Source organism: Topomyia yanbarensis, chromosome 3, assembly GCF_030247195.1.
Source record: "Topomyia yanbarensis strain Yona2022 chromosome 3, ASM3024719v1, whole genome shotgun sequence".
Lineage (NCBI taxonomy): Eukaryota > Metazoa > Arthropoda > Insecta > Diptera > Culicidae > Topomyia > Topomyia yanbarensis.
In genome coordinates this window covers 341,161,075-341,184,332 of record NC_080672.1, presented here as the reverse complement: position 1 = coordinate 341,184,332, position 23,258 = coordinate 341,161,075, and the positions used below count along the sequence as shown (strand labels likewise).

The following is a 23,258-nucleotide window of genomic DNA, read 5'->3' as shown; positions in this document are numbered from 1 at the left end:
CGTCGTTCCTACCATCGGCTACATTCGACTTTTGCCAGATTTGAAAGATGTAGCAATAAACAAGAATTGTGGCAAAAATTAATTTCCAATTATAATTTAAAGTATGCTGCAATTCAAACTTTAAACTCGGAGCACGGAGAGGATAAAAAGGCTTCCCCACGCCGAAAAAGGGATCAATGAGTAAAAATTCGGCGAAGTCCAGCCTTAAGTGGCTTAAGGACGTGCTAAATTTTGAACTGCAAAAAGTCGTAGACTCCACTCGAAGTGCGAAGTCGTTAACCACAAGTCGTACACACAGTACCACTCTCGGACCAGTTTCGGAAACGCAGGCCAACTGTTACAAGGCCGAGTTACCGTTGAACCTGGATTCTCGACCGACAGAAGTGCCCGGTCTGAAAGTGATTGGTGTTTTTGATCGTCGTCGTTATAGTTGTTCATAGATCTTGTCGGATTGAATGGTTGGGATTTCTTTTTGCGAAAAAAAACTTTCATCCTGAATTTCGCGGAACCTTATAAAAAGGTAGCATGTGAGAATTTTTTGTCATACAACATGATTGATGATCATCAAAAAATAGTGACTAAATGCAATTCAAACAATAAAATATAGTTCAGAAATCTGTCATAATGTTCCAATTCCTAATCCTAATAATGAGACTCCACTTCAGATCTTCCGTTACCCAGCTTTAGGAGTATCTGCTACTCCAAATGCCGATATAAGCACATTGACAAGCGTTATGATAAAAATTCCGATCGTCACCATATTGTTTATTCGATCGGCCTTACAAAAATCATCCTGATTTTTAATATTGTACCGACTTTTCCAAATGAGTCCAATTCCGACAGCCACCTGGCAGATTATACTGGTTGAGATGAAAATCAAGCTGACGTAGAAGTACGGATGCCGCACATTGGATTCTAGAACGTATCGCAGCTGATTGGCATTGGCCGAAAGTAACGCCAAATCCATCATTCCTTGTGCGAGACTCTTTTTCTGCTGATAGACGTTCAGATCTGGGATGACTCGCGTTCCGGTTGTTGTTGTAATGACCTGTAAAAATTATAGCTGATTAATCACATCAATAAAAAACCGCATCTGTTGTCTACCCCAGGTGGTAAGTCGGGTCCATACTCGGGACTGTATGGAAATGGTGTGGGAATACTATTTCTCCGGCCTGGTGTCCTTCGACCTGTCTGTCCATCGCCCAAAAATCCATCATCAATTCCTCGATCATCGTTCGAGCCATAATTGCGATCCCCATCGGGTCCATCATCATCCATTTCAGGGCCAGCTATCGGTGGTTTCTGTCTCGGCAGTAGACCCTCCTCCGATGGGAGCAATGGAACGGCATCGTTCTGGGAGGCCACTGTATCACGCCTTAGCCGACGGTTAGGTGATCGCTGAAGGTAATAAAAAATGATATATTATTAGATGGGGAGTCTCGCAAACAATGCAATGGATGAGTACCGGGTTGATCATAAATGCTGACAAAGATGCTTTTTTGTACGTCAATGCACGTTTCGCTAGATGGTATCACTGAACGGGCGAATATAAAAATGTTTGAGTACATCGAGCGTTCATATAGTCTTAAAGAGAAGATCTTAATAATCGATACCCTCCTTTTACATTACCTTGGTATTCACGTAATTCCCGAAAACAATTGTCTCCGCAAATTTGAATATGCTACACAAGCTAACCCAAAAAAAGATTTTTTCAGTCAAAAGGAACCAAAACAAACTCAAACAAAAATAAGTACAAACCACCATAGAATTTAAGATCGCGAACATGAATTATTATTGTACAAAAGTTTGGAAATGAATTCCGTTCACAGATTCCTGGAAACTTGCTTGTCGATCGTAGTACCGGCTGATTGCACGTTACAAATTGGTGATACTGTTTTAACACGAGAATTAAATTTCATAAATACACACCAACAAAATATGAATTTTATCGTTGACGTTATTGCAAGCATGACAGAATTTAACAAATCGTAATTCACGAAATGGCGAAATATAACCGCGCTCCCTTTTAGTTTTACATGAAACCTATACATTACATGCGCAGTGACATATAATTACACTTACTGCCATTCAGAACAAACGCTGTATGTGCAGTAAAATTACGTGATTTACGAAATTCAACGACATGTAAAATTAAAATCAAACTTAAAAGTCATTCATATTTGATGCTATGTCAGGGTATGTCAGTGTATATGTCAGAGTCAGGAGACGTAAATTTACACTATTTTTTCTAGGTGTGTACAACAAAAAACTTTACTTTCATTTTACCCTTTTGTTAATAGATTTTAATAGATTTCGATTACTACTGTTTGACCTTCCTTAGTGTCTTTATCGGTTTTTCGCCATCCGGTAGACCGCACTTATATTTGCGACTTTTGATTACATATAATGAAATTGCAGCGCGAGTATTGTACTTACTTTCCGTAGATCAAAAACTTGTTACCGCAAGTACAATTTGTTACCGCTTCCAATTTGTGAATCACAACTAAAACCAGTCATTTTTCTTAAACAATTTGAAAACTTCACATATATTGTCAGTTCTCAGTGATACAATTCTCACAGAAAATTCCGCAAAATTAAATAGTGTATCTTGTCTGACTCAATTGATACTATTACGTAGGTCGAATAATGTTTTGTCGTACTTCTTCCGATATTGAAAATTCTGCCGATATTGATATTCGGGTGCACGAAAATCTGATATTCTTAGTAGACGCTTTTTGGCCGTCCTGTAAATAAGGGACAGTCGGGCAAATGTACTGAAGAACTATTAGTTTAAGTCGTCTACGAACAATTCTTTCAAACATTTAACGGTAAAATTAAGATCGTTGAGCTAATTTAAAAATATGAATAGTCCAAGGCGATTGGTCTGAGAATTGTCGATCCAGGCACGTAGCCAGAGGGGGGGCTAGGGGGCTAAAGCCCCCCCCCCGAAAATTTTCAAAAATAAGTTTATGAAACAACATGTTTTTCGGTGACTCTTAAAAAAAATTGTGTCTTGTTTGGTTTCAACAAATTAATGCGAGAATTGTGAGGAAGATTGATATTTCGAACCACCGAAGACAGCGGTCAGGATATCTACTCAGTATGCTGAGTGTGATAAAACAGTTCCCTTCATATTGTGTGACTCGTCGGAAGAGCAAAAGAAACTGTTACTTTAATTCTTGCTGTGGGGATCTGTCGAATGATTGAGTCGCAGAAGCAAGAAGTAGTGCTCCAGCCAAATACGGAGGCTATTGACTTCCGGTCTTTTCGCATAAGATCGATCTTATATCTTTGCATATACATAGTCTCCAAAACCATTTCCTGAAAAAACAACCAGTTGCCAAATTTTGGCTGCTGTTCGGATAATATTGACGGCAAAAACTGCGTCTAGTATCTCAAAATCAACGGTCGGCACCATCATTGAGGAAATCGACACTCGTGACCCGTCAGAAATTCGCGAACATGGACATGGCAGTAACCACTATGATGATAAGGAAGTGTACGAGATATAAATGAACAACCACCGCGACACTGTTGGTTAGGAAAAATATTTCGCAGCCTAGTAAATAGTTCTTCACACGCAATTGCTAGTTGTTCGCACGAGATCTGTAGGACAACCATTTACGTTTTATCACTTTCACTGTTCACATCATGGAAATATATTGAAGACACAAGGCTTCATTTAGCTAATGCATTGAACCGAATAAAATAAACGAAATATATAATAAAAATGCAGAAGTTTTATAGAAAAGTGAGCTCAAAAACTGTCCCAAAATGAGAACTTTATCGCTAGTGGTTGTGTCTAACAAAACTCAGATATTATGTTATATATTAGCCAGAATAAAGTTAGTTAAAGCATAAGCAAATTGAATTTCTGTAATAGGTTAGTGCACTGCACGCTTAATAGAAACATCAGGCATCTCACTCAAGCGTGCTAGACAAAAACATTTCCGTTAGTTGATGACAATATAGTCGAGAAGACAGTTTTTGTTTTCGCGTCATTTTAATGCAATAGTATTTCTGTTGACACTCAATTTCATTTTATGCGGAGAATGCGTTCCGTATTTAAACATTATTAGTCCGCAAAGTAGTGATATTTTAAGCAATCGAACAATAAGCAAGAAAAATTCCAAAAAATAAACAAGCCAAAACGTGGTAAAACAGCGGTTTTTCTGAGGTGTTCATCAACCCACGAATTGTATACCGTCGTATATTACTAATGTTGTTGACATAGAGAAACGTACATAGTAGCGGTAGGACTATCTGTTGTGATTTTATCCTTACTTTTCAACGGATGTCAATTGATGCTAAACCACATATTAGTCAATCAATCATAATAAACTTAATGTTGTAAGCAGCAACATTTCTGTCTCATTCGATGGTTTCCAATTAATGTCCATGTAAGTCTAAAAACGACGTGACGATACAGTGAACAAACATCAGTAGCCTATCACGGAGAGCGACTAAAATGTTGCAACTAGTTGAGTCTACAGTCAATAAGTTGGGATTAATGTTTCGATTTCATGTTTTCGTTTTATTTGTGTTCGTTATGGAATAAAATGAGAGATGAGCAGAGATCACGAAAAAATAGTAAATAAATTGAAATCGACCCTAGAGCAGCTGTTCTATATTTTCTAGGCACTCAACTATAGAACAACAGAAATCATCAAAGAAAGTTGGCCTTACATCTACGTTACTCTTCGGCAGAGGTGAAGTAAATGCGATGTATACCCGTCCATGTGTCGGAATAAAGAGATGCTGAAATTATTGAGCTTGTTCATATTTATAATATCTAGTTCTTTTTTTCAATCTAAAGTTTTATTTGAAACGACTCAATGCGTTAGCACAACTGAGCCGCGGGTCTTTTATTTTTTACAATAAGTAAAAATAAAAAAAAATTCTAAGAATGTCGGTCTGCCAGATCTTGTTGACGCAGTTTGCTGCTGCATGTTGAGATCTTTTTCCTTGGCGGTGAGGCCGCTTGGGGGTCATTCAGCCTGCTTTCTCTCGCGTTATCGTTCCCGTCCATGTCGTCATCGGTACTGCTTTCTTGCTGTTCACGATCAGAGGTTCTTATTTGTTTCTTGTTCTTATGGGTCGCTGTTGTATATCCGTCTTCATCGGTATTTGCTTCTTTATTGGCGATGCTAGTTGTTGGTTTGGGAGCGGTTGTCGTGGTCCTTGGACCTGCATTATTGTGTACTTGGATCGTTGTTTTAGGTTTATCTGAAGGTATCGGTGGCTGCTTGTTAGAGTTGGCTGTAGTAGATGAGTTTTGACTAGTTGCTTCGGCGCATGTTTTTCCGTAGTAGGCTGTATAGTTACAGAATTGGCATGTTGGGGTCTACCCGGGATATGTGATTAGCGTTGTTTGCTTATGGGTCACGCCATCCTTCGGTGATTTGCATTCGATAGTCGGTATTGGTTTAGTCACTCGCATTCTCACAATACGAACGCCGTTGGGAATGCCGGTGAAAAAATTTATCTAGCTGTCATTCGTAATAGATTCTACTTCTTCGTTTGTGACATGATTCGTTTGATGAAATCTTCCTTCGTGCGCGGGGCCAAATCATGGATACGCACGTCCACCATGTCGTTTTCCATATGCACGGGGATCTTGATTCTGGTGTTATTAAATTCGACCTCGTGTTGCATGTTGTTCTTTGCAATGAAGTTTTCGGCCTGTGCTAAGCTTCTAAACGTGATCAAAACACAGTTTTTTACGTGATGTAGCTGAATGTAGGTAACTTCAGCGAGATTAAGCTCCATTTTCACTTTAACTAATTGTTCCACTTCCTGAACTGTTCGTGTTATCCCGTAGCACAGGCACTTTTGCTTCATTTGGCAAACTCATATCACTCCGCAGCCGGGGGCAACGATACAATTTGTATGTGCACTGATATAGAACAATAGCTAGCTTGATTCACTGGTGCCTATAGCCTGCTATAGCGTAGCGATTTTTTTGCTTCTGCTTTTTTGCGACGTCAGAAGATAAACCTTCTAGTTCTTTTGGTAATACATTTAACAAATTTAACGTACCCTCAAGTCACCAGTTACCGTGCGTTTAGGTGGATTTGACGTGACTTCAAACCCTGTTTTTTTATCAAAATGAAAACCGCTCTCATAGTCACCGTAAAAATACCTATTTAAATACGTCACAATTTAGAAATATTATAAAACTATTAGCAAATACAAATTACATATTTGTATTTGCTATTAGCAACAAAACGAGAATAAGTAGTTGAGGACATTTGTTTGGCACCAGTGCACGTTATATGATCAACTTACCGTGTATTTAAAATTTTGATTCAACTTTAGTTGGAATGTTTCAATGAAACGAGAGGATTTGGGATCTGGATCTCTCCGATGGATTCAGGGAGCTAGTTCCTTAAATTTCGTGATTTTTGAACTGCACGGTGAACGAAACATGCACTGCGACTGGCGACTTGAAGGAAAATTAGAAGATATTAGTAATCAGTGTTTTCATTCGATTTGTGGACAATTTTCTTTAATAAATTAAATTGTGGGCAGTTTCCTTCAGTTGATTTAATCATTTAAATTTATATTTTGATCCTATTGATTACCAAAAATCCTTCCTAACTGGGGCTCTAATCTACCAAACCAAGGCTAGTCTTGAAAATAGCTTCATTTAAATAGAATATATCAAAAAATTGTGTTAGCATGATGCCTTAGAACTGGTAATACTCGCAGAACGCAAGTCAAAGAAAATAGAAGTTGAACCGTCTCTGCGCATCTACAAATCGCTTGCTAAATCAGAAGATTTTGTGCGAATTTCGACATTCTCTTCGTTCGAACATTTTATGGATATTTTTCTACTCATTTCGGTTTAGCATCTTCTACGCCTTTTAAAGGTGTAGCTTGGAATACCTAGTGTTTTCCAGCACCGTCAAGCATTGTCATATTCGGTTAGCGCATAAATACTGTGAACTCTAGAATATACTTTGTTGTAACGAGAGTAAGTACTATAACCTTTCTTGTGACAATGAAAATATTTTTAGGATTGTCTTAGATTTGAAATTGATTTCATAATGAGCTTTTCAAAATTTAATTTAGTTTCTAGTAACTGTATCAAATTGTCAGAATTAAAAGCTTTATACAATTTTTTTAAGCCCCTCCCGAAAAAAAATCCTGGCTACGGGCCTGTGTCGATGTCAGTGTAAATAGCATCAAACTATTGACATAAATAGCTTCAACATGTTGACTGCAATGATTGGATAATGCATGATACAGTCGTGTCTCCTATAACGCAAATAACTGGGGGCGTGAAAAAGGAATCCGCTTAATAGGAATCCCATAGCTTATGGGATTTTGATTAATTGGGGCTGTGGCAGAATATTTCGTCTACGTTAACATTTAGCGCCTTACTTTCTTTGGCAAAATTGTTGTGCTTGCTTAGACCTACAATTTAGAGTAATTGGGTATCCAATTAGTTGAAAACTGTGCGGCTAGGGGTGATTGAAAAGAGAGTAAATAAGTTGATAGTAATAGGGGGGGGGGGGGGGGGTAATAGTTCTCGTGCATTGGAATATTGCTCGCTACACAATCGCGAATCTTACGTGCACGACGCACCCCCTTACCCTTTCGATTTTGTGCAATACGTAATGAGTAATAACATCATTTAATGAAAATCAGTGAAGAATTTGAAGCAATGATTTTAAGTTTGAAACTAATTTAAAATATCTCAACGCGATGAAAATTCGCGGGGGGAGGGAGGTTTGCGAGTTCGGGCCCACAAGACCCTCCCTCCGGATCCACCCCTGTCATTATAAGATATATTTGTTTAACAAATCTGATGTACAATTTTACCTCTAAAAATCTGTACCATTCTGTACGTAACCATAAAAATCTGTAATATGTACCATACAGAATCTGTACCGATAAAATTTTTAAAAAAATCTGTACATTTTTAGATAAATTTGTTTTATCGTAAGACTGGCTCGGGCGTCTTTCAAAGCTTACTTATCGCTGTCTCTCTCATTATGCTTTCTCTTTCGTGCATACATCAACACGCAAGTAGAAAAGTAAAATAAGAATAGATTCGGACTTCAGTAAACCCATTTCAACAATGTTAGCTTCGTATATTTTAAACGGATTAGGGTTTCTTTCGTTTATTCATTCGGATCGCAGTCGTATATGTTGAACTCAGAGCTATTGTACGATCCAAGCACCGTGTCTGCAAGCAGTTGGCGCGACGATGAGTCATTTGACATATCGTAGGGAGTTTGGTTAATTTTCGATGAATTTCTATGTTTTCACGAAAATTATCTATTCTAGGAGTGAGAACCTTAAATATACGAGAAAGAAAACATCAAAAATACGTACTGGCATTAAATTCATACTCGAAACCTTATCGTTTTTATACACAATTTTCAAACACCATTTCCAAAAAAAAAAAATTTGGTAGATCACATATTTTGAAATAGTAGGGGAAAGTGGTCGGTTGCCGGCGTAATTTTTGACAGAAAGCAGACACGGTCATTCAGACAAATATTATTTGTGTGTTATATTAGCACGTTCTTTTTGTGCCGATTGCTGAAGCAAATAGATTCGTATATTCTGAACTACAACCAAAAGATTTTTTGAAGAAGTGAAAATCTGCTTAAAAGTTTTTTTTTTGATAATTCGCTTAGTGTTATAGAAAGAGGCTGATCGATCGAAAAAGTATGCGCATACAATAATTACGAAATGCCACCGAAATGTTCGCCACAATTTTTTTTATTCGGTTTTCAAAACGATTACTAAACTCGGTTGTCGGCACTCAAACATGGTCGGTTGTCGGCAAACCATTCTTGTGACAAATGCTTATATTTCTCTATAACCTAATCAATATGGGTATTTTCGGAACCGGCTTTACGAGTAGATACCATCAAAGATCGATTTTTGCCACCATTCTGAAAACCAAGATGGAGACGTCCGGTTAAACGTTTTTGACAATTTAAATGGAGAAAGCCCACCTGGTCGTGTTTTCACCGCTGGGTAGCACGGTTTACACCAGATTGTCACGACCAGGGAGACAACTTTGTCGAATACTGCAAAGCGATCAGACTTAAATAGACTTAAATATATTGAATTTTAAACGAAGTGGCGTTTGAGTTTGTTTCGCGCGGCAACTTGCCTCGCATGGTGGTCAGAGGCTGATATCCACGAACTTATTTGTTTTGTCAAAAAATGGTTGGCTTTAGCTAAACAGTATGCATCAAAGGCGTTGTTTACTTATATAAAGGCTCGCACAGAATGAAGCCAAATCTACCAGTCGAACATGTCACCGGCTACCAATCGTGCAAAGTAAACAAACATACTTCTTTAGCTATGCCCTCATGCGTGCACGTAAGGGGCGTATTGTTATTGGCGGGAAAAATATTACAATAATAGGAGTGAGAAACTAGGGTAGAAGTATCATTCTTCGCCCCCTCCCTAATTTTCGCCCCCCTTGTAGAACAATTACAAATAATTCTATCTGCTTTACGATCTGGACCTCCGCTTTCGACTATTATTGAAAAACAAACTAAGACGAATAAAATGTGCAAACTGCCCTAATTTAAACAAAAATATTTCATAACGTACTTTTAATCGTAAATAAAGTAATACCTGTAGACCACTTATTTTCCTGAAAACTAAAAATGGTGACAATTTTTCATCGCGGGGAAAGTTATATAAATTTTGTGAGTAAGCGTTAGAATTTTCGATAGTAATGTTTTTGAGCATTGCAGGAATACATGTCAACGCACATCCGCGATTATTACCTTTATTTAATTAAGTTTGAACAATTTTAAAAAGTGGCGAAAATTAACGCAAGATGAAACTCGATTCTAATCTTCGCCCCTGGCGAAATCGCATATAGCGTTCTTTTCATCGTGTGGGTTTCTATCTTCGCCCCGTTCCACAGTTGTCCCAAAGTAGACTATTGATTGTAGCTATGTGATGTCTTTGAGGAAATTTCCCCGATCCTTCTTTCAATCACATCGGATCGTTGACTAATCTCCTTAATAGTGTGTTACGAAATTTATTTTCTTCAATAATTTAGATAGAAAAATACTTACTTCAATAAAGTTGCAGAAAAACTTACCAGGAAGATTTCTTTCGGAAACTTTTAGTTTTTGAGATACAGGGATTTGTTTGTGAAAGACCGTCAATGTTCTAGAAAGTAATATAGACGGCTGAAATAGACAAATTTCTAAAATATCATAACCTGTTTTCGCTTCGCTTTTCGCTATTTACAGAGCTATTCACTCTTTCTAAAGTCAACATCTCTAAACCGAGTAAAAACGGATAAACTACTTGGTAACTAAATGAAAGTACCTCTTTTTATACTGGAAAAATAAGAGCGCCCCAAGTCTGCTCTCTACCTATTCAGTTGCAGTGAAGACAGTAAGATTCTGCAATTTATCTTTGAATCCCGCGCAGTTGTTTTCGATTTCTAAAATATGTTATTAACAATTCAATTAAACTATATCAAAAATAATTAGAATACCTTTTACAAACGTAATGTTTGGTGTTTTACGAATACATATTCATGATATTCGGATTCTAAACAGCACCGAGCAGGTTTATAGGTTTTCTCTGTAAAGAAAACAAAACCTATCAAAATACAACCTCTCCATTCATTTTTTCATAGTTTAATTAATTAAATTAATTCGTTTGGAAAGCCTTATTGAAAACAAATACAACGGAGTTTCTGTCAGTGATTGAGGGGTTATATATATTGAGGTGCAGGACGAAAGGAAAAAAATTGAAATTTTATGAAGGTATGTAGCCATATTTATATCGAATACTTAATATACGTCTAGCGTAGTACAATGTCTATTCTGCAAAACCCACTTGTGAACATGAATAAATATTAATAGGGTGGGTGCTCCTATAGTTGAGGTGCACCAATAGTTTCAGTAGTGGGTTATACGCCTAAGGTACCAACCATCAACAAATATTTTTTTATCGATTCATTTGTTCAAAAAACTTTTAAAAAATTGATGTTCTTTGATTTTTGAATAGGTGCTCCCTTGCACCTATAGTTGACATAGTGTACCTATAGTTGCGAGTCCCATAAGACAACAATAGGACCAGATATTAGCGATTGCACCACTATTCCCAAGCAACACCAGTTGTTGACTAACAGTTTCAGCAACATAATTCGTTACATAAAGGTATATGGCAACCATTATTGCGCTGGTTTAGCAACCCAAAAAGCGCACGTGTAAAAGTCTTTGCTTATGCAACTAATCGCTGTCGTCGCTTGTTACAAGTGCTGCTTGGGTTGGTACATGTGTCCCTATAGTGGTACAAGCGGTTTTGAATACATAAATTGGTTACTAAACAATCTTTATATTTTTCCTATGAAGTAGGGATTGAAAGCTTTCGTTTAATGTATTAACATTGCCAATAGGTCTATTAATCGATTTTTAGCAAAAGTTTTCCTTGAGTATTCGATTATTGGTACATCCACCCTAATTGTCGAAGTTATAACCATTTCCACAAAAGCGCGTTTTCTCTAAGAGATTTGCCGTGACTACGATTGTTGTATAACAGCTCAATTGAAAACATAAAAACAAAAAAAAATCATAAGTACAGGCACTTGTGGTGTCCTTGAACTATGCATTGTAATTTTTTATTTTTGCGAACGGGGACGATTTTTCCAAAAAATGAATTATTTTTCTATTATCACTGAGATTTTTTTTAAGAAATTCATAACATTGATATGAAAATTTTGACGAAAAAATGGAATCATTCAAGGACACGACAGTTAAATTACAAACAATTTAAAAAAAGAAATTTGACATCGGTTGAAAACCTTTTCGGCAATCGTAGTCACAGCAAAGACATTTTTGGAAAAACATGATTTCGAGATAATCACGTGCAAAGTTTTTAGTATATACCCGGGACCTCATTAGGGTATAGTGAAATACGCTATAATGTTGGTTCTACTGCTTGGATATTTATAATAATTTGGAAAAACATTCTTAAGAACTTATACTGCCACTCTACGTATAATTGTCTCATGTGTATTGGGTATTCCATTGCACATGGAGTAGTTTTGCGTATAACGATAAGAAAGACAAAAGAATAGTTATTGTTTCGATTTTTGTATCTACACATATATCCTTTTAATTTAAGTGAACATCTGTAGTCATTTTGGGCATATTCGAAATATTTGAAAGAAATTGAAATTGTTGCTCCAAGTCAACTACCAAAAAATATATCTGTTTCATTCATGATTTACATAAAGAATATCAGTTGATAATTCCAAAATGATTTTTAAAACACATGCTTGACATATTAATTTATGTATCCATTGCATCTGCTGCAAAACCGGAAGCAAATAAATTTTTAATCCTGTGCAGTTACGAAAATGTGGGGAGAAGCCTTGGGGTGTCTTGATTTTTCTAGCATTTAGAGTATTTTTCTAGTAATGCTATTTAGTTAACGAATGGTTTGTTCGTTTTTGCACGTTGCTATTCTCGTTCATTGGCGCGTACATCGCCTTCCTTGTCCGCGCGAAATATCGAGAACACTCTTATAGCGTTTTCGTTTTTTCTTGGTGCTACACCGGTGTAGTGTAAAGAAAAAGATAAACTGATTACACCCAAGTTTGAATGAGTGTAGCACCGACTACACCGGTGTAGTGCACTGTCAAAAACGAATATGCCATTATTAGTCCATGCTCTTCGTGCATCCACTCTCGCGTGTGCTCTTCAACGCATTTCACGCTTGCGAGATAACAAATCACACGAGACTCTGCGAGAAAAACTTCCTGGATATGCCCTACATACTAGATGAAAGCTTGGGTTTCTCGCGAGCATTCCCGCTCGAGATTTTGCTTCATCCGGGCGCGAACGATGAAGAGCGCTAGGCATGCTCTGCCCATGATCGCAAATCAGTCCCATAAAGATAAGAAATCCCATAGAAGACGGGACAAATATGCGATCATGGGCTGTGCTATTCGTACACGCTAGCGAACGAACGGACTTGGAGTGCTTCTCGCTCGTTTCGCAACACAACACAACATAACAAGACTATAAATACAAGAGCTTGTAAGTTAACGTATTATTTGTTTGATAGTTTTTGAAAATATAATCTGGATTTGTCTAATCTTTTCACTATTACCAATTCTGTGATATTGTAGCATGATAGAAGTCGTGAAATTGTGCGTGGGCGCACGGGGGCGAAGAATAGAGCAAGAGGGGGGCGAAGATTAAATTTAGGGGGACGAAAATTGAAACACATCTTGATTTAGAATATTGTTATTTTTTCGTTAATTTAATGTTTTAAATCACTTTTATTCAGGATTATTGGATACTATATGATACGTGATGAGAATGATAAAATAAAATTAGTTAGAGCAATTCAAAATAGTTGAAATTTAAAGTTTTTCCGCAAACAAATGTTTTAGGGGGGCGAATTATAGTACATTTACCCTATTTGTTTATATATTTACCTTTTCTTATTACTTATATTGCTTACAAAAATCAGCAAGTTAACAAGAACGTGATGAATGCATATTTTAATTGATTCACCGAACCTCTACAGTGCCATTGAACGACTATCAGGCTTATTTTCCCTTTTTTGTATAGTTGATAAATTCACAAACGGAACGTTACAAAAACGCTCTACGATCGGTTGTGTCACTGGAACCGGAATACGAATTAGCCATCCATTCCGGCTGGGTTTAACTGGGAAGTTTCCTAAAATTTAATCTGGGAAATAAAAATTTTCTGGCAACGCTCCAGCACCCCGTTGAATTCTAACGATTTCACCACCTGGCCGCCAATTTGACGGTACAAAATGAACTTTGTTTCCTTTCGAAATGTTTTGATTCTAGCTAACAACATCCAGCCCTCTTAAGAATGTATCCTTCAATATGGTACACTAGATTACGTTCTGAGTTATCGAACACGCTATCGTCAAAAATCTTCAGAATACTCCAACTCCACAAGATCCATCTGAAAACAGGAAGACATTTTAGACCAAGACTATATTTGGTACCACCTGGTTTACTTCTTCCATCTGTTCATTATACTCTTTTTGATCTGATCTGATTTGATTTGTTTGATTTACGGATACATTCGGTTAGGTTCATTAACCATTTTATATAGTCCAACTTATAAGATGATGAAGGAATTCCAGATATGAACTATGATAAAGAAAGCAATTTCAAGTTATCTTTAAATTGAAGATCAGTTGGATGTTATTCAAGCTGTATTCTTGCAATAAATTTACACTAAAATTTCAAGTAACAATTAATTTTATTTTCCAACAAACAATGATTCAGTAAATTAGCATTGAATATTAAATGCGTGGAACAAAATGATTTGTTAAATAACTTTAAAAAAAATAAAAATCAACTCATAGCGAACCCTAGTTACTGTAAAAGTATTGTTTTGGTATTATAGTATAATACTACGTTCACACTACGAGTTAAAACGCGTTTTAACGCTATCTTGATGATGTTTTTCTTGTTTCTAATTATTATAACGTGTTTTAACTCTGTAGTGTGAACGTAGTATAACATTGGACTTCACTGCAAATGGTTATTATTGTTCTATCACAGTGACATGGTTTAGTTACTGTTCTATTCGAGTGTCAAGTTCATCCGAGAAAAATCCGCTTAAAAGAACCTGAGTCCTGCGTTGACTCAAATTCTTTAAATAAATTTAAACACGTTATTCATTGATTAAATAGTATTCAATAAATCAGATGAAATAATGTTTGAAATGGTTTTCGCTGGGATGTTCCGTTTGTCACGATAAAGTTGCTTAATTTTTTATTCAGTATGAATTTATTTTGTGATTTGATCAAAGTCACTCAAAGTTATAGCAAATATTCCGGTTGCCAGAAAAAAATAAATAGTCTGTATTCTACGCAGTGTTGCGCATTCCTCTGTACGGGACTCTATATTGTATACAGACTCTAGTATGCATGTTCCGAAAAATTTGAATTCATAAAAATATTAGTTCCCAATTTCATCAGATCGAGGACGCCACCAATAACTTTTCAACGAAGATAGATAGCTCCATTGACTTCTTCAGACGAATTACTCCATAAGCTTTTCCTACAACTTTGTGGAAGACACCAACTTTCTGTCTTCTTGGTATACAATGGGGCATTGCAAAAAAAAATTTTTTTTAATTCTCAAAGGCCCCCCTCATATTGTGACAAAAGTCAAAGTAAGCTCAGATGCCAAATTTCACATCATTTGGACAATTTGAGACCCCCGCCCACTTCGCTTGAATTTTTTTGAAATTGGTACTATGGGAAAATATAAAGGAAAAATACATTAACTGCTATAACTTTTGAAGTAGCAATCAGAAAATTACAATTTATACCTCTTTTGAAAGGAAATAATCTTAGTATTTGAATGAAGATATATTTGTTTCTTGAAAGATACCCTATTTTTAATGATTTTTCTGCTCCGTGTGGCAAATCATACATATTTTGTAGTTTTTCTAATGTGAAAAAATCTCAGAAATCGAACGGAACCCTTTTGACCTTAGTTCGAATACGAGAAGTTGAGGCTATAGGGATTTTTGTCAGTCATATTAAAATTTATCATTTTCTCATGCATATATCTCTATTATTCTTCAATCAATTTCCATAAAATGTAACTTATTGAACGTGTAAAATTCTGAAGAATAAAACAGTAGTAATCCCACACAGTATAAACAAATAAAATCTATTTGAACTACGTTTTATCTAAATGTCTACAAAACATCATTTAAGGTGTAAGTTTTAATGTTTCGGAAACGGAAACATTTTATAAATTCTTTATGAAACGTGCGTTAATTGAAACTTATTAGAGCTCAAAAAAAGATAGTGAATTTTTTAACCCAATCGTGGCACAATTTTAGGTGCAGCCCACCCCCAATTTCATATAAAATTCAAAAAGCTGGAAAATTTTCAAATCTCCATACAATGTTTAGATTGGTTAATTAATCGCAGACGAGAATGCGATCAGAGGTCAAATACCAAGAGCACAGGCAAGGCCTGTATTCATCAAGCATGAAATAAAATATGTAACATAAAAACAACATTTTACCCTTTTCGTTATAGCTTATATATCTACGCATCTACAGAGGGGGCTTTCACAAACCTACCACAGGGAAGTACAATGCATCTGTGAGATCTACCATGCCTCAAAGCTTTTCGATTTTCAGCCTTGCTCAACGACAGGACAAGCTGCTGCAATACTATCAAAATATTGGTGGCAATAACTCAACCTTTGATGAAATATCGCCTTGCAGTCTCCAACAAGAGTTTTGACATCTTTGTCTTCGTCGAAACGTGGATGAATGACGCTTTCCAGTCAGGTTCGGTACTGGATACGAGGTGTTTCATTGGAACCGCAGCCCCAATTATAGCTGAAAATCCACCGGAGGTGGTGTATTAGTAGCAGTTAATTCCAGCTTGAAGGCAAGAATTATCGATGACATTTCTTGGGTTTGCATTGAGCAGGTTTGATTATCGAGCTTGTCGACCGGGAACTGTACTTGTGTGCGTTGTGTGTTCCACCCGACCGCATAACAGTTGTAATTCAAAACACGCTTTTAAGGAAATTAATTGGATGGAACTAAAAGTATCCATTTCTGCTCATTTATATGTTCTACAATGTGTATAAAAAGCGCCATCTTTTGGTGATATTACTTTTTTTATGAAATTCATCATAGTAGGCTATAGAAAATCTAACTTTAAAATAAAAGGGATGTAGCGCATAAGTATCTTCGAGAGAGTTGTAGAGAAAAACGTGTCCTTAAATTCTACGGAAATCATCTTTCCTCTGTCGCTTTTAGTTATCGATTTATGGGACGTTTTCTATGACAAACTCCTTAAATTCAAACTTTTAAATCTGCTTCTAATATCTCGTAATTCCAAATTCAAAAAACATTTTTATTATGACAAAATACACAACTTTGCTGACGAATAAGGTGTTAGCGGGTCATATTGACCCCGATTTCGAACTCAGTTTTAAGACACATTTTCAACCAAATCTATATGAACTGGTACTTAATCCGGGACATCCAAGATCGGTCATATCATGTCCAAATTTAAAATATACATTCTCAATTTAGTTTTGTTTGTGATTATAATTAGTATTCTGTCAATAAATCAGTGATTTATGATGATGATTCTGCATACATCTATGGATGCCAAACATGACCTCATTCGGCACCGATTCCCACAGACCAACCCTGTCAAAAACGGTAATATTTTCCAGAAAATGAAAATTTAAACTCTAACAAACAATTTAAGGACCAGTTCATATCAATTTGGTTGAAAATGTGTCTTAAAACTGAGTTCGAAATCGGGGTTAATGAATTTGAATTTCCACGATGTTAAGAAATTGATAGCAAAATACTGTGAGTTCTGTTCACTGCCGCTATACGCATAACTGTCCCATGTGCTATGAGATTACACATGGGACAATTATGCGTAGAGCGGTAGTTCAGGTCATTAGCGGATTTGTAGAAGTTTTAAGTAAAAATCGTGTTTTGTACCGTATGTTACGAACGCTGTGAGTGCATCTAGCGCCAGTACCACATCATTCATCTCGGTGGAGATTTAACGTGTCCTTCATTTGTTCTCAGTCAATTTAGTAACCCTAGGTAAACCTGACTGTCAGAAACCTGGCGGAAAGGCTTCTTTTGTAGAACTCGGTGTCTGGGGAGATGTTCGTTCAAATCCAAAGTTTTTCGGCGCTTACAACATCGATTTATTTTATATTAAATTTTTTTTAATCAAAATGCAATCTACTATGTCTTCTGTTTCAGTCTCATGGAACAAAGCCTTAAATTTAATAAATAAATTTTGGGATAAAACTTCTTGAAATATCTGCTTTTAAAAACAATAAATAAGACGGTGTGTCTTTTTCAAATGTTGCTCATTTTGAGCCGCCATGATGTCATCAAAGTACCACAAAATTTGTGAGTTCAATTTTGAGTTCCACAAGATGTGCATTCAAACTCACGTAACTCCCATGCAAACCACCGAGAATTGTCAAAAGAAGTTCATCCGGCTCATTTTGTTAGGTTATGTCGGTTGGTGTAAAACCTTACATGGGAACTGTGCAATTGTCCTCGGGCTGCAAAGGTCTTTGTAGTCAATGGTTTAAAAGCATCTCGTGGATTGCAACTTCGCTAAGTATATACAATTCGTGCTGCATTAAAATTTAACTATCATTTTAATTCATGTTTCTGTTAACAATATACATAATTAAACCTTAAGGGGTTATATACAAAGTTGGAACTCAAAAAATAAAAAAAATAAAAATTATTGAATATTCTGAAAGAACATACTTTTGAAAATATCTGTGCAAAATTTAATCCAAATCAGAGCACTAGATTTCAAACTACAGCCGTTCGCAGCGGGCTGGTTCTTCCGCGTGTGAAGTTAACACAAAACTTTAAACGCAATTATCTCGGAACTAAGTTGTTTGAAAAGTACCGTTGCGGTGAACGTGATATCGCAAAAACTATTCATACGATCTTCATAATTTTTTTTTTGAATTGCTTGTATTCACATTCTCGTGTACTTGAACGGTTCCTTTTTCATCCAAAAAATTTTGATTTTTTGCCATGAATTTTTGTTTAAAATTTTGAACTCCACAAAACTCAATTTTTTGGTTAACATGTTTTTTGCAGGGATTTTTTTTATTGGGAAACTGATCCGTTCAAGTACACCACAATACATTTCGCTTCAATAATCTTTTTACTTTTTTGATTTCAGTTGAGCGGTTCGGCTTGAGGAGCGTTCACCGCAAACCTCTGTCAAAAAAAACTCGCTACGGGGGATGGGCCATATTTCCGCCAACCTTCAATATTTTTTTTAATTCAGCTTGTTTTTCGAACTTCGAAAGCACTACCAACGATCTGTCTTTCGCTTTAAAAAAAATGCATAAAGCGCTTAAAAAAAATCACGAACATAGCTCACTTTTTCGCCACAACTTTGTATATAACCCCTTAATGTACAATTTTAATTCAATACGTATCTAAAAGTACTGCTATTCAGAGCACTCGCGACACATTCAAAACTTTTCAATTGCTTGTCAAAACGTCCAATCAAAAGCGGATCAATCGATAATCTTGTATTGACTCCAATTCCCGTAGATTACTAATCGTGTTCTATGTATCGGCTTCAAAGTATGTCGAAATTCATATTCCATAGTGGAAAGTTAAACCAATATTTTCCGGCAAATTTCTTTTGACTTGGTTTATTGATGATTATTATGAAAAGTAAATCGCAAGGAGATTTTATATGTGCAACACTTATTGATGAATGCTCTCTCATAAGCGTTCGTTTAGAAAATTAATTCGGGCAGTTTGCGAATTTAAAGAGGAGAGATTTTATACATATATAAAAAATAGAATATGAAATATGACGAAATCTAGCGATTCAAGCGATCTTTAGTTCGGTTATGTTTCATTTATTCGTATCACGAAGTAAAGTTATTTACTGCAAAAAGACTGGCCGTTATGTATAGACATAAGCAGCGTCAAGAAATGGTTGGGTTTGATTTGTTTAAAACCTGAACCCGACCCGAATCAGAAAATTCCAAATTTGAAAAACCCGAACCCGAAAGTTTAAAGTTTCAATAACACGAATCCGACCCGAACCCGAGAATTTCAAATTTGAAAACCCGGAACCCGACCCGAACCGGAGAAGTTCAAATTCAAAGAACCCGACGGGTTTCGGGTCGGGTCCGGTTTTCGGGTCCAAAAACCCGAACCGGACCATCTCTAGTGTATGGCCCTCCTAAAGTCGATGGAATAGCTCACTGAATGAGTAACTAGGCGCAGGTGCTCAAAACGCTTTCTCGTGATTTTCTGAGTGGCGCGCACTCAGTGTACTAACGTATTTGCCGAAACGTTAACACCGTTGGTTAATGATTTTCAAATGATGTACAATTTTAATATCAATACTTCAAAAGGGCTGACGTAATTTTTGTATCTTTTATTTCTTTTTCCACATGTTGATGTATAAAACAAATAAAACGATCAGTTTTGATCCTATGTGAAAAATCTTACATAGGACTTACTTATTTAGTTGGCATAGCTTATTATTTCATCGACTTCTCGAAATATACCGAAAAGATTTCGCTCAAATATGTATCGATATTTTTTACTTCGTTCCTAAGAAGAAGTACAACATTGAATCTGGCGCAAAAATTTAAAATATTAATACTTGAACGATTAAAAAAGTCGAACCCATTGCGCTTCTTTTTTGTTTTACCAGTATTACATACTGTTCTAACTAAGGCGTTAAAAGGTGGCATCAATAGAGCGGATTTGATAGATTATGGCACAGTAACTCTACTATTACATAGAACGATAACTTCCAGTTTACTTTAAAAATTCACCTATGATATCTATGTAATTGTATCATGGTAAATATTTGCATTAGTTCCAAAGAAGCATTCACACATATATTTGTAACTCAGAAAAATCTTTTAAGTTCTAATATCAACTAAATAATAGAACCAAAAATTTACGAAAAGTGGTAGGCGTTTTACGATTCTCAACATTTGTTTTCTTAGAAGCTACACAGACAATGACCTAAAACATCACTTTGCTACGACAGATTTGTCACTAATGGCAAAAAACCGAAAATTCACTAATTGTTGTATAGAACAATTTTGTTTGACACAAATTAACACGGTAGACCGCTGTTCAATCGCATCTCAGATTTTTACATTAGGCGGTTTTCTAAAAAGGGTTCATCTGATTAACACATGTCGGAACTGACCACTGTACTTTCCGTAACTGTGTTTAAAGGTGCTAAAAGTGTCAACCGAGAATGGTGCCAAATGAGCACCCGAATGTTCACGTCCTTATTCAATGAATGTGACTAAATTAGTTGGAAGATCAGCTCCACATTTTTGGCAATTATAATTGCTTCTTTGAAAGCGGAATAAAATGCGTTCAAATTTATTAGTATTGAAGGCTGCTGAACACTCCGTCAAAAACTCAAAGATGATATATCATATAGTCAAGAACTTTCTCATTTGCGAATTCAGCACAATAAATAAACATATATACTCTCGATAAATGAAACATGCATATTTTTCCGTTATCTGGAACCGGAATTAAGGCCGTTCACTTGACTCACAAGCGGTCCGAGAGCAATCAAAATGATTTTCTTCGCCCACCGAGCGTTGCCAGGCATCACATAAAAGTTTTTATTATATGTAGGGTGCCATTCAAATGTATGGACAGATGCTATCAAACTGATTATTATGGATATCAAGTGAAATGATGTACACTGCAGATTTTTAATCGTTCCTTCATTTTGTGCTGCGTAAAACCGTTCAAACATTTTTTTTCTTTAAATTAAAAATATAAGAAATGAAAAAAATATGTCGAAAAAACCACTCAAAACAAACTTTGTAAAAATCGACCGCATGGAAAACTACACAAATAATATAATAAATTCTCAAAAACATTTCAAAAATGATCGCTTAAGCTTGCCAGACTTAAGCTGGAACAGATAATCGGCAAAATCGATAACGAAAATAGCCGTTTTTTTCATACCGTGTGTTAAATCTTCGTAAAAATCAATCAACTTATGTAGAATGTTGTTACAGTACAGCTGATTGATTTTTATGAAGATCTAACACACGGTATGAAAAAAAACTGCTTTTTCCGTTTACGATTTTTGCCCATTCTCTGTTCAACCTTAAATGCGAATATTGAACCACCCTAATCTATCACGCCATCACTTGGGTGATGCCCCGAAAAAATCGCATTTACCCGCGGGTCCGTTTTCATTTTCAGTTGCATTGAGATGTAACTTTCTAAAAATCTCACCTCAGCAGTGGCTTCATGATGATGCCCAACAAATGCAGCGTCCGGCTAGGTGATGCGGTTCAGCGGATCAATGTTCGAGGTTGTACTCGCGTGTGCTTGAATTGAACGGAACTGTTGGATTGTGTTCACCAATTCGCATTTCAGTCAACGCAAAAATGTGGGTTTGGCCCAATACGTAGTCTGGTTCTCACGCTACTGTTTTCATGGAAAGTAATAATAACTAAAGTTAACAGCAAAATGACACCGTGAAAGCCAATTTAAAAACATTATTTTAAATTTGCCCCTTACCGGCTGCTATTCGATTTGAAAAGCTAATTATGCCCAGTTCGTTGCATATTTGGTTTTGCTTGACGGATTTCTTCCCCTTCTAAATTGCATATCGTTCCGCTGCAACTGCACGCACGGCAACTGCATTGTTGGAACCAATCTTAACGAAAAGTTCGTGACGATCAACGGTCCCTGATAAGATGCACTAATATGGTAACATTAGCAACTTACGCTGTTTGATCTGCTGCGATTACCCGCTCTTTCTGGTTTCAGCTGTCGACCTCTGGTGTTGCTGTTGGACTTCGGTGGCCGGACTTCCTCCTTGGATTGGCTAACCACATCCGGTACGACGGGGGTAACTGGCGTTGGGTTTGTTCCCGGCTCATTACTTTTGTCTTCATCGATGGTGATTTCAACATGTTTGTTGTCACTGTCGTTAGGGTTGGACATTTTGTATGTTCAGTACCGGTTTTAGACTTCTGTTACCTTGTTATGTGATAAACAAATGAAATAGCAGAATCACTTCTTCAACATTGCATCACTGACACACTGATGATAAATCCACGGGAACCGGTTTCAGTGACCTTCCACAATCATCGTTGACAGATCACACATTTAACTTCAAACAATTAATCAATTTAAAAGTCAAGATTTTTTGCACTTATTAGCAGACGGGAGCAGCTCCGGGAATTATCTGATTCAGCAATCGGACTCGTATTTCAAACTCGATCCGACAACATAACACATATCACTTACTCTTGGAGGGAATTCACAGATCAGCGGCGATCGACAGCGCGGAGGGCAACGATCCACGGCGGCTTCCGTTTGGAACGAATGACGATCGAAACACAAATAAAGCGCATACCGCTGCCAACTATCAAGTTTATACTGTGCGAAGTCGTCTGGATTTTTTGAACTACTACTACAACAACATGCGGCCAGTCCGTATAGTGCATAGTAGGTTGTGTGACCATTAGACTGTCTCAACATCGGTGCTCGTTCAATTTTGTGGTACATTCTACTTGTGTTTTATGATCATCGCTGTTCTGATATCTTGTGTATATTCGATAGGAAATTCACTACAAAGGCGTTTTCAGAACTTTTTAATTGTTCTTGGTTACTGAGATACAGCAAAATACGATATGAGAAAATATGAGATTTTTACTTCAAATCATTGCTCAA

The 23,258-nt window shown here is 36.5% G+C and overlaps 1 protein-coding gene across 2 annotated transcripts; it reads right to left on the bottom strand.

Annotated features, from left to right (window-relative positions):
* Window positions 1–494: 494 nt before the first annotated feature.
* Window positions 495–22,958, bottom strand: LOC131689340 (ninjurin-A-like). Of its 2 annotated transcripts, XM_058974363.1 has the most exons (4): window positions 22,833–22,958; window positions 22,308–22,562; window positions 1,105–1,398; window positions 495–1,048 (listed from the first exon to the last, which is right to left on the bottom strand). In XM_058974363.1, exons 2-4 carry the CDS (start codon window positions 22,524–22,526, stop codon window positions 674–676), a joined length of 888 nt encoding a protein of 295 aa, XP_058830346.1. In that variant the 5' UTR covers window positions 22,527–22,562; window positions 22,833–22,958; the 3' UTR covers window positions 495–673. The 2 variants fall into 2 exon arrangements, with proteins under 2 accessions (XP_058830346.1, XP_058830345.1); XM_058974362.1 differs by having other exon boundaries at window positions 22,308–22,948.
* Between the last annotated feature and the right edge of the window lie 300 nt (window positions 22,959–23,258).